The 15,317-nt window shown below is 50.1% G+C and overlaps 1 protein-coding gene and 2 non-coding genes across 3 annotated transcripts; all 3 read right to left on the bottom strand.

The window, feature by feature from the left end:
• Positions 1-32: 32 nt before the first annotated feature.
• On the bottom strand, positions 33-4,315 carry RPL17 (ribosomal protein L17). Its single transcript, XM_005490100.3, has 7 exons — positions 4,213-4,315; positions 3,820-3,872; positions 3,688-3,728; positions 2,519-2,653; positions 1,516-1,614; positions 639-830; positions 33-124 (listed from the first exon to the last, which is right to left on the bottom strand). The coding sequence occupies exons 2-7, from the start codon at positions 3,857-3,859 to the stop codon at positions 77-79; spliced, it is 555 nt and encodes a 184-aa protein (XP_005490157.1). The 5' UTR covers positions 3,860-3,872; positions 4,213-4,315; the 3' UTR covers positions 33-76.
• On the bottom strand, positions 489-556 carry LOC113459662 (small nucleolar RNA SNORD58). The gene has a single exon (XR_003381108.1). It is a non-coding gene; the product is annotated as a small nucleolar RNA SNORD58 (small nucleolar RNA).
• Positions 3,950-4,018, bottom strand: LOC113459663 (small nucleolar RNA SNORD58). Its single transcript, XR_003381109.1, has one exon. It is a non-coding gene; the product is annotated as a small nucleolar RNA SNORD58 (small nucleolar RNA).
• Positions 4,316-15,317: the final 11,002 nt, after the last annotated feature.

Raw genomic sequence — 15,317 nt, 5'->3', positions numbered from 1 at the left:
TCAGAACTTGTAGCAGAGCAACACAATCAATCCACATTTTAAAAGGTTTTATTTATATACATCTGTCCAAGCAGATTTATTCCCGAGCCATTAGCTTTTGCTTCTTCAGCTTCTTCTGGGAGATCTGGGAAGCAAACACACAAAAAAGAACAGTGAAACGAGACTTCCCAAAACATCTCAAAGTTATCTTTTAGAAGTGCTGCGAACTATCAGGAATTGTAATTAGGAATTCACTGTTAATTAGGAATTCCCACACAAATGATACACTTATCACACCTGCACATTAACAGGAACCCCTACAAGCACTACATTGCTTGCAGGCTCTAAATTCAACTTATTTTATTATACACACCCAGGGTTCACACACACAATGGTGTAGCTGCTTTGAGGGAGGAAAGAATCAACACTCTGTGCAATTAAAAAATGGTTCTCAGGGCATTCAAGTGCTTAACACTTGTGTTGGAAATTAAAAAAAAAAAAAAAAGGGGGTTGCTCAGAAAAAACTGATTTTTTTCATGGGCATTCCAAAGGTGTCCTAAGATTGTCATCACAGCAACCCCTCTCTGCCAGCCCCCTGGCTGTCCTGACAGCTGATACAGGAACAGAGCGCACCACACGGGGCACACAACACCCGGTACCTTTTTCTTTTGGGCAACTTCCTCCTCTGGCTTGGGCACGATCTGCTCCTTCTCCGTGAGGATCATCTCGATGTGGCACGGGGAGCTCATGTAGGGGTTGATCCTGCCGTGGGCCCGGTACGTGCGCCGGCGCATCTTGGGAGCCTTGTTCACCTGGATGTGCTCGATCACCAGGGAGTCCACATCCAGACCCTGGCAAGGAAGGAAATTTGTGAGCCACTTCTATCTTTAAATAATTCATTTCTGCAGCAAAAATGGAATGAGGAATCACCCCAGACACTGCTGCTGGTGAATGAAACAGCCAGGCCTAGTGATGCCGTGGAGCTCAGGCTTTCCAAGGATTCACCACTGACGCAGCCAGGCTTGGCGGTGCCGCGAAGCTCAGGGTTTTCCAAGAATCAGCCAATGGAACTGCTGAGCTTGGCAGTATCACGGAGATGAGGACTTACCGACAAAGTCCAGCCCTCACACATCACAAACTTAAAACTGTGCTGATGGCTCATTGTCCATGGTTATTTCATGTTACTCAAAGGTGTAACCTATTACTCCAACACTGCCAACAAAGCTACCAAATTAAGCACTGTAACAAAAACAGCGACTGATCAAATTGGTAGATTTGAATTTCACAGATTTTGAGATATCTGAACAGCCCTTTTGTGTGAAATTTTTTAATTTAGTATTTCCCTGCAAAAAACTGCTGCTGCCATTAAACTTGAGGAACACACACAGCCTGCTTTAAACACGGAGCCACACCAAACCCTCCCTACAATTCAGTGTTGTGGATGAAGCAGGTGGGAAAAGGCTCTCCAGGTCAGTGATACCCAGGCCAGGGGTGCTGAGAGGGAGCCTGACACCACTGCTTTGTGCTAACACCCACCTTGAGCTCAGCGTTGCTCTCTGCATTCTTCAGCATGTGCAGCAAGAACTCCGCGCTCTTCTTGGGCCAGCGGCCCTGCGTCCAGCCCCACTGCTTGGCCTGGAACGAGAGCAAACAATGGGAGTCTGCTTCTGGACTGGTCCATGCCTGTTACCTTACACAAATTACCACAGAAGGGTTTGGGCTGGAGGACACCCTGAAGTTCATCCAGTCCCACTCCCCTGCCATGGGCAGGGACAGCTCCCACTGTCCCAGGCTGCTCCCAGCCCCATCCAGCCTGGCCTTGGGCACTGCCAGGGATCCAGGGGCAGCCACAGCTGCTCTGGGCACCCTGGGCCAGGGCCTGCCCACCCTCCCAGCCAGCAATTCCTCATCCCCAATGTGCCAAAATCTGTCCCTGCCCTCTGGCCCTGGGAGCCATTGCCTGGCTGCTGTCCCTGCCTGCCTTGTCCCCAGGGGCTGTGCAGCTCTCCTGGAGCACCTGCAGGCCCTGGCAGGGGCTCTCAGGTGTCCCTGGAGCTTCTCTGGTGCAGCTGAGCAGCCCCAGCTGTGCCAGGCTGGCTCCAGAGCAGTGGGGCTCCAGCCCTGGCAGCATCTCCGTGGCCTCCTCTGCACTGGCTGCAGCAGGGCACAATCCTTCCTGTGCTGAGGACCCCATATCTTATGGATTAGAATGGATTATAATATATTCAAACCCCACAAAATTTAAACCCCTTGACTTGATGCTGACAAACAGATGCAGACACTCCATGGAGATTAATCTTCTGGAATTAATAGCCCCTTCTTCCTCCCTCTTGAGCACCCTGGTCTGGTGGAAAATGTCCCTGCCCCTGGCAGGGAACTGGAGTGAGATGATCTCTGTGGGCCCTTCCAACCCAACCACCCCGTGATTCTGTGTTTTAGTGCAAGTTTACCACCAGCAATGACAGACTACACCCCTGCCCTCTCCCCATCCCCTTCCTGTGTTAAGCACCCAGAGGCAAAGGCACTGCCAGGAGCTCACCTGGGCGCACCGGCCGACGCCGCCGTTGTAGCGCCGGAAGGGGACACACTGCTTCTTCAGGGTGACATCCTTCAGGTACTTGGTGGCCTTGCGGATGTGCATGCCCTTGATGGCCTGCGCCGTCTCTCGGGTGTTCTGCCGACACAGGGCACAGAAAAGATCCTCTCAACAAATCCTTACAGGAGACTGAACCAGCTCAACCACCCCTCTGCCCCCTTGGATACAACTCCTTCCACTCACTAACAATACCCAAGTCAGAATGAAAAATAGTTAACATTTTTTTACTCTATTACCACTTTTCTAACCCTTGGTATGACTCCCACTACTGAATTTGTGTCTCCAGCATACATTTTTTTTTTTTTAAATTTAGTAGCTAAAGGAAATATGTAACTCTCAATAAAATTATAATTTTGGTACCTATACTATTCATGGCTCCTGTCTGGCCACTAAACTAAAAAGGCAAGATCCGGATGGATAAATTTTTTTAAAATGTCAAATACAGCATCTCACAAGAACTGATGAAAAAACACTGGGAGAATCGTTAACAATGTTGCTTTTTCTAAAAGAACTGTAAAGAAGAAAAGGCTCAGAAATAAAAATTAAGGATAAAAGATCGGCTTTTTAGACAGCATTTTCTAATTGTGTAAGCCAGCTCTAACTACAATCCTACCTGTTCATAATTAAAAAAAAAAAAAAAAGAAAACCAAAGTGAAAACTTGGTATTGCACTAAGCAGAAAGTGATCTGCTAAGTTCTGTTTACATGAGTAAATAACACTTCTGAGCTGTTCTCTGCACTTAAACCTTTTCCAGAGGTACTGAGTTCCTAGTCTAAAACAGCAGACAACCAAAGAGTGTAGGAGAAATCACACAAATTTCACACCAAACACTAGCCCAGTGTCTGAAATTCCTGGCTGTGAGGGCAAGGAGGCCCTGGCACAAGATGCCCACAGAAGCTGTGGCTGCCCGTGGATCCCTGGAAGTTTCCAGGGCCACGCTGGACGGGAGTTTAGTCCCTAAACATGGCAGAGGGTGGAAAGAGATTATCCTTACAATCCCTTTCAATCCAAGCCAGTCTGGGCTTCTTTTAAAAAACAACAAGGAAAACTAACAAAAACTACGTAGAACAGAAAATGAATTTACGATTCCTGCTCATCACACACCCCCTTACCTTGAAATGCACACGCAGGTTAGATCCCCGGGACTTGCATGCTGCAAGAGAGAAAAAACACCAAGTTTTAGAATCAAAACCTCACTGGCTTCCGGGCAATCCCACACGCACTCTCCTGAAACAGCAACTCACATTTCGTGGGGTTCTCCGGATCCAGGGAGTAGCGCACCATCTTGAGAGCTCAGCTGAAAAACACCAATTAAAACATATTAAACTTCTAACACTGGCACGCAGGGCCCGGACTACTCCCCTTACCGCTGCAGCTGCTCAGAATTTACGCATTCTTTTCACAGTTACATCCAAAGGTGTCCTAAGAAAGTCATCATCGCAGCCATGGATTTTCTCAGGCCTGCCCCTTCCCCGCATCCGCGCCCGCCCTCCCGCACTCCATCCCGGGAAATACCGCGGGTGCGGGGCATATCGTAGCGATCCCAGTGCCCAGGACGCCTGTAGCGGCGGGGATGGGGCGGGATGGGGGCGGATGGAGACGGCGGGCGCGGGACCGGGCCGACCATGGCTGCTCACCTCGGGGCGGCGGCCGCAGAGGAAGAGGAAAGGCGGGGAGCGCCGCCAGCGCGCGCGCGTCTCGCGAGATTTCCGGCGGGGACGGCCCCCCGGCTAGCGCTCCGCCCTTAAGATGGCGGCGGGTCTCGCTGTGAGGGCGGCGTGCGCACGGAGCCGCCCCCTCGCCAAGTCTGTGAATAAAGCCTGCTCTGGGGGAAGACATCGAGGCATTCACGCTGCAGTGGGGTATTCAGCCTCAGCTCATGGTGCAGGTGCTTTTATCAAGGAGATCAGCGTGCAACTGGCACAGCACCACCGCCCGCCCGCGGAGATTGCCCCGCGCCGATCCGCGCTGAGTACCTTGAACGCTGTGAGCGGTGTTGGTCACTGCAATATAAGAGAGATATGAAACTGTTAGCGCCAAAAGGATGGCTGCGGAAGCGGTGAAAGGCCTTGAGGGGAAGCCTTATGAGCGGCGGCTGAGGGCATCTGGTCTGTTCATCTGGAGGGAGGGAAGATTTATCGCAGTTATAACTTCCTCGTGAGGGAAGAGGAAGGTCGGGCATTGATCTCTTCTCTCTGGTGACCACTGACAGGACCCAGGGCATGGCTGGAGCTGTGCCAGGGGGTTTTGGGTGGAATATCAGGGAAAGGCTCTTCCCCAGAGGGTGCTGGCACTGCCCAGGCTCCCCAGGGATGGGCACAGCCCCGAGGCTGCCAGAGCTCCAGGAGCCTTTGGGCAGCGCTGCCAGGGATGCCCAGGGTGGGATTGTTGAGGAGCTGGATTCGACGGCCCTTATGGGTACTTTTCAGTTCAGAATATTCTGTGGTTCACTCAGTCAGGATCATTCAGGTTGGAAAAGATTTCTGAGTTAATCAAGTCCCAGCTGTGCCCACCATGTCTCCAGCCCAGAACTCTCAGTGTCACCAGTCCAGGCATTCCTTGGACACCTCCCGGGATGGGGACTCCAACACCTCCCTGGGCAGCCCCTTCCAAGTCCTTTCCATGAAGAAATTCCTCCTGACGTTGAACCTGAACCTCCCCTGGCATAACCTGAACCCGTTTCCTCTTGTGCTGTCCCTTGTTGTCAGGGAGCAGAACCCGGCCCCCACCTGAGAGCACAGATTTGTTACATTTGGTAAAGGCCTTTAAAACAACCGGGTCTAATTCTCACCCCAGCAGCCACCACCGTGTTCACCATTAGATGGCAGCTCAGGATGGGAATAAAAGCAGCACATTGCTCACAGATCTGTCCCTGAGACCAGAACGAAGAGATTCATTCACATATTTATAAACCTCAACTGGTATTTACTGCACCATTATAAAATAATCACAGACTGACTCATTAAAATAAAAGATTTTTCTTTCCCATTTAAGGCAGCATTTGCGACTAGAATTGCTTGGGAAGCAGCTCAGAAAAAGCAAAATATTTCCTGAAAGTGGTGCAGCAAAAGTCCAAAAGTCTCATTGAGAAAAAAATTACAGAATGGGGGAAAAAAAGAGACATATTCCTGAGATGGCAGTAATCTGGTGTGCAGGCACCTCCCCAGCATGAGAGTCTGGGTTTAACTCTGAGTTTAGGAATAAGCAGAGGAAGAACTTGCTGACCATCTAAATCCTATGAACAGCAGGCTGGTTTTTGATCACTTGTTTAGGGCTAAAAAGCCCCAAAGCTCTGCAGCTAGGGTTTTACCCAAACGGGAAGAAGAAAATATTTGAGCTATTACAAATGTTTACCTGGCTAAAAACCGTAAGAGCTCTAGTTGTTACTGCAGCTCTCTATTTACCTGCCTTAAAATGTGCCCTCTCCTTTGGTTTTGGGGAAGCTCTCTGCAAAGTCTCCAAGCAGCTTTCAAGCACTGATCTCAAAGCCTGAAACATGCTGGGTTGTGGGCAGGTATTTCTTCTCTTTATTGTAGAATCGCAGGATGGTTTGGAAGGAACCTTAAAGCTCATCCATCCCACCCCCTGCCATGGGCAGGAACACCTTCCACTGTCCCAGGCTGCTCCAAGCCCCATCCAGCCTGGCCTGGGACACTGCCAGGGATCCAGGGGCAGCCACAGTTTTCAGGTACAATAAATTGAAACTGGCTAAACCTGGGGTCCTCAAACACTCCCACAGCCTTACCCACCACACTGTGGGAATCCCCTCTCTGAGCACACCTGAATGCAACTCTTCTTCATCCTTTCTGCCCTTCCCTCTGCAGCTTCCTCTGTTTTCTGCTGGGTCTTTACGTGGGAAGCACCTTTACACACAGCTGCTTCTTGGCAGCAGTGCACAAAAGCCAGGAGATGTTCAAGGAAAGCTGGAGGAGAGGTGTGAAACACAAGTACTTGACACATGATGGGGATTGTCACCTGTGTTCATCAATCAAACCCAAGATAAATACATTTTCTGTTTCCCCAGAGGTGGAACTGTTTTGCTCAGCTTCTAAGGGTTTGCAATGGTGGAAGGTTAGCACAGAATCACAGAATATCCTGAGCTGGAAAAGGTTCACCAGGGTCATGGGATTCAACTGCTGGCCCTACACAGACACCCCAAAAATCCCAGCCTGTGCATCCCTGCGAGCATTGTCCAAATGCTCCTGGAGCTCTGGCAGCCTTGGGGCTGTGATCCCTTTCCTGAGAAGTTTTCAGCTTTGTTGGGAGCTTGACAAGAGCTCTCGTGGGCAGCCTAGCACATTCCTGGTGCTGGGATCAGGGCTGAGGCAGCTGAGCTTGTGCCCCAGTTGGGATTTCACCACATTTTCCCCCACTGCACCACCTGCCTGGGATATTTGGGTTATACAAGTTAACTCCAAAGTGGCTTTCAGATACTAAGCAAAAAATTCAGGCAGGTGAGTCTAAAACTGTATTCTTGAAAATTCCTGCATCGGAAGCAAGTGCCTGCTAATTGTACTGGAACCTCAAATCCACAAATCCGCAGGGCTTTCCCTCAGGCTCTGCTGCTGCCATCCCTCTTGCTCCCCTCTCCGTACTGCCCAGCCCCAGTGCCTGTGCTGTGCCTGCCCAGGGGGACCTGGCTGTCCCTGCAGGTATGGACAGGAAACACCCAGCTGTGCCTGGACCCGAGCAGAGCCTCTGCTTTGTGCTCTGGGAGCTCCTGCTGGGAATATCCTCCTGTGGAGGGTGGATCTCAATGGCAGCAGAGGCTTCTGCTCTCCTCTGCTCTGGAGCCAGGCTGGGAGAGCTGGAGGTGTCCACCTGCACAAGGGAAGGCTCCAAGCAAAGCCATCTAAAGGGGCTCCAGGAGAGCTGCCCAGGGACTTGGGAAAAGGGCTGGAGGGATGGCACACAGGGAATGGCTTCCCCCACCCAAAGGGCAGGGATAGATGGGGAAGAATTCTTGGCTGTGAGGTTGGGAGGCCCTGGCACAGCTTCCCAGAGCAGCTGTGGCTGCCCCAACCCTGGGAGTGTCCAAGGCCAGGTTGGATGGCGCTTGGACCAGCCTGGATCGATGGAAGGTGTCCCTGCCCATGGCAGGGGTGAAGCTGGATGAGCTTTAAAGTCCCTTCCAACCCAAACCATTCACTGATCCTGTGATTCTCTCCTCTGGCTGTGCTCCTTGGGCTGGAATGTGGCTGGCTGTATCTCTTATCCCGCTGTGGAAAGGCCCAGCAGGCAGTGGGGAGTGTTGAGGTACTGAGTGTTGCATCACATAAGTCCTTTTGTGTCTTTAGCTGTGAGTGAGCAAGTGGCCTTATCAGTGCTACTGGCAGCCAAATGTGACAATTAGCCAATGTCCCTGACAGTCCTCATCCCTCCTGACCAGAGGGACAGGTGGGCTCCATGACTGGCTGGAGTTATGTTTTCTCTGTCTGGGGTTATGTCTTTGTGGCAGCTCTAAAACCACATGGAGTTAATTTCCAGCCAGGGGACCTTCCTGCTCACCTTCCAACCTCAAGCACACACCTGGGGCAGTCACTTCTAACAGAGGGGCTAATAGCCACAGGAGGGGCTGTGCCAAACCCTGCAACACACAGGAGCACTGGGGCTGACTGACCAAGCTTAGCTCTGGCTCACCAAAACACACTCTGTGTCTGCTCTTCCACAGGAGAGGGCCTGACCTGTTTTTTGGACTGGAATGGAAGCCAATTCCTCAAATCTTTTTCTAAGATATCTTGGCATTTCTGTTAGAGACCCAGCTTTTGGAGTCCAAGGGTTATGTGGGGATATTAAACTGTCATTCATGAAATTGCACACAAATAGTTCCTTGTCCTAATGTTTAAGCAGAAAATCTTGAAGACAAAGACATTTTAAATTGAAACCAGCTTGAATGCTGCAAACACTGAGGATTTTCAACCATCAGACAGCCGGCTGTATTTCCTTCTGTGAAATCCTCTCTGCTGACCAGCCTACAGTCTCCTGCCCTCCTTGTCCCACATGCTTGGCTCCTCCAGAGGCACAGCTCACCCCACTGTTTGTCTTTTCCTCCCACAGTCAGCAACACAGCAGCGTTTGGACACATGGTAGGCAAGTTCTCCAGCTAAAGAGTTTTCCACAAACATCTTGAAATCTACTGACCCAGTCAATGAGTTATGGGAGCAAGATCATAGAATCACAGAATCGTGGGGCAGTTTGGGTTGCAAGAGACTTGAAAGATCATCCATTCCCATGCCCTGCCATGGAGGGACACCTCCCACAGTCCCAGGTTGCTCCAAGCCCCATCCAGCCTGGCCTTGGATACTTCCAGGGATCCAGGGGCAGCCACAGCTGCTCTGGGAAACCTGTGCAAGAACCTCCCCCCCTCCCAGCCAGCAATTCCTTCCCAATATCCCATCTGTCCCTGCCCTCTGGCAGTGAGAAGCCATCCCTGTGTCCTGTCACTCAATGGAAAAGGGGGAAACACACCTCCAAAAGATGGACTGACCTTCATCGTGCATCAGTAATTCTGTCTTGATCACTTGGAGAGCTCAATTATGTTATGTATTCCACCCTGTGACTTTCAAGGAGAGATGCTTCCATAGGGAGCGTCTTACTTAAGGAGGTAAGTTATTTATATGCGTATATTTATGAGCATATATCTGTACATATATATATAATTCATCCTAAGTGCCTCAACTAAAACATGTGAACAACTGAAATGTTTTTGATTCCCCAGGGGTCTTCCTAAAACACAGGCAATTCTTTACACGGAGAGAGTAGCTGCACATCCTGTTTAAATAATTTTTGTCATGTGTATGCTGTACCTAGAGCAGGGGTGAGGAAAGAGCTGAGGAGCTCAGCGTCAGGACAGCTGAATATCTGTGCTCGCCATCACCGCTGCTGGAGTGTGATGCAGCAGCCACAGCACCTTCCCCACGCTGCTGGTGACCTTCCTGCCAGGATCATAGTCAAAACAAGGAAAAAACAAAGCACAGCAATCGGTGATGTAGTCTTAATACTAAACTTTTTGGCATGTTGTCCAGAGATATGGGTTCATCCACCCCCTACACACCCAGCAAGGACGGAATCACTGGTAAAACAAACCTCCTGTGTGATTAAATAACCTTGTAGATAAAGTTTGTGTTTACTCAGTGCAGTTTTTGACAGCAAACCCATTTATGCAGGTTGTGGAGGTCTATGACTGCTTGTTCCTCACTTTAATGGCCAGGAATGGACAATCTCCATGATGTGTGAATAAAGGCATAATGTAACTGCCTGATCACAAACACTTTCTAGGATAAGTTAATTCCTGGGTTTATATTTGCCTTAACCTGTCTAGATTATAACCAATAAGTAACTGCTTTAAATGTGCTTTTGATTAATGAAACCTAAGTTATCCCTGGAATCAGGGATATTGACCACAATTTAGTCACAAATTAAACTATGGGGAATTCTGTTTAAACAAAAGAAAATGGTTGAACCTTGAAGCAGGTGGGCTAGAGACAATATCCTGGGCAACCAGCTCCAGCTGACTCTGCCTTGAGCTGCAGGGGGGTTGCTCTGGGAAGCCTCCTCTGGCCCTTTACAGCCTCAGCTTCTCTTGATCTGTGAATCCTGTCACCAATTCTAAAGCTGAGTGTGCCCTGTACTGTGAAACAGAGCCTCAAGCTCCCTTTGTAGCACTGTATCTCCTAAACAAAATGGATCAAAGAATCCTTCTCCCCCTCTGTTATAGTTGTGATTATTAATGTGGCAGTGCTGAGTTGGCAGTTAGACTCAATCACCTAAGAGGTATTTTCCACCCTTAAATGATGCCATGATTCTGTAAGTCTGTCGGCTGTTTTTGCAGCTGCCCTGCTCAGGAGCTCCTCTGGATCAGCTGATAAACCCCAACCAAACTCACTTTTCTCTTCTGGGGACTTCTCCATCCCCCTGCTGACAGACCAAGCATGCACCTGGGGCAGGAGCATCCTCACAGACAGGACCCAGCTTTGCAGAGTTCTGCTCAGAGCTGGGAGATGAGCTTGCATGATGCCTATCAACCTGTGCCAAAGTTTCAGCCAGCAGACAGCTTTCTGTCCATGGCACAGCAAGAAGCAGCAGCCCTGAACATCTGAACTGGATGTCCATAGCACTCTTTGCAGCATCTTCATTTTTCATCTCAGTGCGTGGCTTTTGTGGTCATTCCTTACAATTCTTAGCAGAAGAAATTCTTCCCAAGTTTCTGATCCCTCTAGCTCTGATGATTGCAGTGTCTTCCTGTCCACAAGACGCAAACAGCTTGGATCCCAAATGTCACCTCTGAGGTCATCCATCCCTCCCATCTTGCTCCATGGCTGTTTTCCAGTCATCCAGCTACTTCCCTCTTTACTGTTGCAACAACTCTGACACAAGCCCCCTCTTTCAAAGCTTTCCCTATCTGTCCAGCTTATTAATCCTCTCTAGCTGCGCTGCCCTCCCCCTCTCCAGCCTCTCCCCTGTGCTCTGCCTGGTCCTTTGCAGCATGGTCAGTCACATGCGGTGCTTGGGCAGGTCATATGATGGGTAGGGACTGCCGGGCTAGGCTGTGGCAGGGGCCCCTAGAGGCAGCACACCTCCAGCTCCCGTCCAGCCTCGGCCATCGGCCATCGGCTGCCCCGTGACTCACTCAGGTGCTGGACCTGTGTCCGGTTTTCGGCTGTTTGGAGGGCCTGGAAAGGCCCGGAGTGGTTTTGGGGCAGCTTGTGTATTAAAGGACGAGAAGAGGCTTCAGTTCTTCTTTCGGTCTCTATGTTTATTAATTGCTTATCTAAAAGATTTTCTTTCAGCCCGACAGAGCTCTGCTCAGCAGCCAGCCATGAGCACACTCCCTGCCCTCCGGGCGGTCACCTATCTTTATACCCATGGTTACGTGTACAATATTTATCATTTTTCCCCAATCCTTTTTACCCTTATTGCTCGGTGCACTTTTAGTAATGACCAATCCCAAAGTGCCACCATCACCACAGAAGATGGAGGAGAAGAAGAAGAAGAAGAAGGACAGGACACGCCCTAATTCTTCCATCTTACCTCTCTAAACTCCTCTGTACAGAAATCCTAAACCCTGTGTCTCACCCTCTAATTAACTAATCCCTTCACCATTCACTCCGGTGAAACCCTCCTATCCTCATACAGGTGTCGTCTCCTGTGTAGGACCAAAGTCCAGCCACCAGACACTTCTGGCAACATTCCAGGACTCCCGAGCCCCCCAAGGGTGGTCTCGGTGACACCTCAGTCCTGAGGTGCTGAGATCCCACAGACCTGCATCCTGCACAGCACGGAAGGACAGGCACAAGGAGGTGCACAAGGAGAGTTCCCTTCAGGGAGCTGATTACTGGGATGGGTCCTGCACCCATATCCCAGACTGGGGACGTGTGCTGCTACTGCTCCCCTGTCCTACCTGCCCAGCAGGCCTCTGCTTAGGGGATGCCACCCTTGCTCTGTAAAGTACATAATAAAATGAAACCCCAGAATGATTTGGGTTGGAAGAGCCCCTCTCATTTCACCCCTCTGCCATGACTTGGGATATCTCCCACTATCCCAGGTTGCTCCAGCCTGGCCTTGGGCACTGCCAGGGATCCAGGGGCAGCCACAGCTGCTCTGGGCACCCTGGGCCAGGGCCTGCCCACCCTCCCAGCCAGCAATTCCTCATTCCCAATGGGCCAAAATCTGTCCCTGCCCTCTGGCCCTGGGAGCCATTGCCTGGCTGCTGTCCCTGCCTGCCTTGTCCCCAGGGGCTGTGCAGCTCTCCTGGAGCCCCTGCAGGCCCTGGCAGGGGCTCTCAGGTGTCCCTGGAGCTTCTCTGGTGCAGCTGAGCAGCCCCAGCTGTGCCAGGCTGGCTCCAGAGCAGAGGGGCTCCAGCCCTGGCAGCAGCTCCGTGGCCTCCTCTGCACTGGCTGCAGCAGCTCCAGCTCCTTGTGCTGTTGGAGCCAGGGCTGGGGCAGCTCTGCAGGTGGGCTCTCACCTGAGCCCAGGGGCACAGGGGCAGCATGCCCCACCTTGACCTGCCTGTCAAGCTGCTGGTGATGCAGCCCAGGGCGTACCTGACCTGTACAGGGAAGCCCTTTTGCTTTTCCCCTGCCCTCACTGTAGTCTTTCTGCCTGTCTGGACTGGGAAGTTCTGGGATGAATGTCTGCAGTATCTGTACATTACAGACAGGAACATAAGTTCAAGGCACTAAGAAATGCCCCAAACTCTTCCTGATTAATTACAGAGCCTTTGACTCTTCCTAATAAGCTCCACACACTCAATAAACACAATAAATGAGAGAAGTTAGGCAATTAGGAATTAATGGCCAGAAGGTGAAACAGAGCCTGATGAGGACCAGCCTCCCATCATCCCATTGCAGACTCTGAAAAGAGAAGTGGTAGGTGTCCTTTTCATGGGGACATTGAGTAATAAGACTGGATTCAGGGATGGGATAACCAATGAATTGTCAAAGTAAAATGTGCATCCTGGTGAAAACCAAAATGAGTAATACTGTTGGTGTAAGTAAAGCCAATATCTGACAAAGCACTGGACTCTGTATTTCCAATGGTGACTTGAGGCTTTCCCCTACCTGTGGCAGATCCCATCTCTACACTCTGCATGGGTTGCAGAAGACAAATGCTTTAAAGGGTAGGATAAAGGAAGAACAGGGTGCTGGAGAGCAAATGACACTGACCTTGGTGATACACAGCCACATCTTGTGCAGCTTATTCCTGTCCTCAAGCTGTTTGTCACCCTTTTTCTTCACACAAAAGCTAGCGCGTAAAGTCTGTGTTTGTGGTTTAAAATACGATTCCTCTTCAGTGTGTGAATCACAGTGAAATACTGCCACAGGGTCTCCTAAACACCAGCTGAATCAGCAATCAGGACCAGAAATAGATGAAGAATTTCTGTAACTTACACAACAACCGCCCAGGAAGAAACAATTATCCGATATTTGCAGCCATAAAGCCTGGGTACAAATTAACAATAATGGTGAGAACTAATATATGTTTTTATAGGGCTTTGCTAAAGTGAGTAAAGAATTAATTGGTTTTAATAAAAAACTTGTTTACTTTCCAGTGGCCACTGGAAGTGGAGGGGCATGCTCAGAGTTTAATGGGTTTGATGTCCATCTAGATTTACAAATCAGTTTTGAAAGACAGAGATAGACTTAAAGTGGATTTAGGAGTGCTGAAAATTAATAATAGAATAATATAATGGGTTTGAGTGTAAGTTAAAGATCCACCTATTTCCAAAACCCTGTCATGTGCAGAGATGCCTTCCACTAGATGAGGTTGCTCCAAGCCCTTTCCAACCTGCCTCCAGACAACTGGTTTGGGCATTAGTCTGGAGAGTTTTCAGAAAAGAATGAGATGTCAGCTTACTCATTATTCTGCCAAAATGCCAAATTCCAAGATTTTTTACCTGCTAATTACAGAACTAATCCCAAAGCCATAGCTCTGTCCGGTCCAACAGACCCATCTCAGTGGGCAGGAGGGCCATTGCCTGCTCTGCCCGTTCTCAGAGTCTCCGCTGGTGCTGCAGCCCAGCTGAGTGTTGGGTACACCCCGCTGGTGGTGCTACCACATCCACTCCACACTTGGGCCAAACGTCCCTGCAGATTTGAAGAAAAGGCTTTTGCATAAGGATATGCACTCTAAAGCAATCCCTAAATCAAACAGCTGCCCTACCAACTCCTCTCTGGAATCTCCAGCAGTCCCAGGCTCCTCTTATTTTAGCATTTTTTTCTTTGCTGGAGGCAGGAGAATTAGAGCAGAAGCTCTGTTGGGGCCTTACTATCTGCCAGCTGAAGGATCAAGTAATCACAAACTTCTGAGATGTTTCTCCAGTCCCACCAAAACAGAACCTCAGAAAGGAGCAGAAGAATATCCCTCTGGCCACCCACAACACCTCTGCACTGCCAATGGACTTGGCTGCAAGTCCATGTTCAAGCCCAGACATGCTCTGCATTCATCCAGCTTGGATGGAAAATGGTGAATTTTGCTTAAAAGCGTAAGGAGAGAGAAATACACGTCATTCCTCAGCACAGACCTAAAGGCATCCTTGTCTGCAGAGGGGATGGAGCACACACCACACACCACCGGGCCTTCTGTCTGACACAAAGCAGCCTAGCAGCCCGGATCCGTCTCACAGACCACGAGACATGCTGGGAATGACAAGCTGAATTCCACTTGTCTGCTTGGGCACAGCAAACAGGCATCAGGACACACAGAGCTCTCTCTGGCCTCCAGCCTGAGCTCCTGCGCAGCCCTGCTGGGGATAAAGGAGGGCAGGATCACTCAGAGCAACCCAGGGACTCATGCAAGACATGGGCAGGGGTGAAAAGAGATAAAAACCATCATAAAAATAATTCCTGTTGCTCATATATACATCCGGGAAAACAGCAGAAGCTTGAAGAAGGAAGAAGAATTTTGTCTGTGGTGAAGGGTGGTCCATGGTCCCCCATGGGGAGGGGGCAGCCAGCAGGGATCAAAGCCTCCTGGAAACCTCCCAGTGGATGGCGATGCCTGGAGACAGGTACAAACTGTAACCCTGTGTGACAACGTTCACAAGAATTAGCATTTCTCAGGAATGCGGGGATTTATTCTTCAAGGCCCACCATATCCGTGAGCACTGCAGCCCAAACACTGCACCAACAGAGCATGTGTTTGATAAGAGCCCAGGAACAGATGCCAGCGGATTTAATGTGGGACAGGAGGCCCATTGCAGGTTTGCAGACTGCTGGCAGGGTCAGCTGTAAATATTCCCTCA

The sequence above is a fragment of the Zonotrichia albicollis genome, chromosome Z (genome assembly GCF_047830755.1).
Source record: "Zonotrichia albicollis isolate bZonAlb1 chromosome Z, bZonAlb1.hap1, whole genome shotgun sequence".
NCBI lineage: Eukaryota > Metazoa > Chordata > Aves > Passeriformes > Passerellidae > Zonotrichia > Zonotrichia albicollis.
This window is presented reverse-complemented; position numbering and strand designations above follow the sequence as displayed.

What these genes read in the sequence shown, in the direction of transcription:
- RPL17 (XM_005490100.3), bottom strand. Translation starts at nt 3,859, where the DNA reads ATGGTGCGCTACTCCCTGGATCCGGAGAACCCCACGAAAT. An exon ending in TCCGGAGAACCCCACGAAAT is followed by an intron (nt 3,729 to 3,819) that starts GTGAGTTGCTGT and finishes TCTCTCTTGCAG; the next exon opens with CATGCAAGTCCCGGGGATCT. An exon ending in ACCTGCGTGTGCATTTCAAG is followed by an intron (nt 2,654 to 3,687) that starts GTAAGGGGGTGT and finishes CTGTGTCGGCAG; the next exon opens with AACACCCGAGAGACGGCGCA.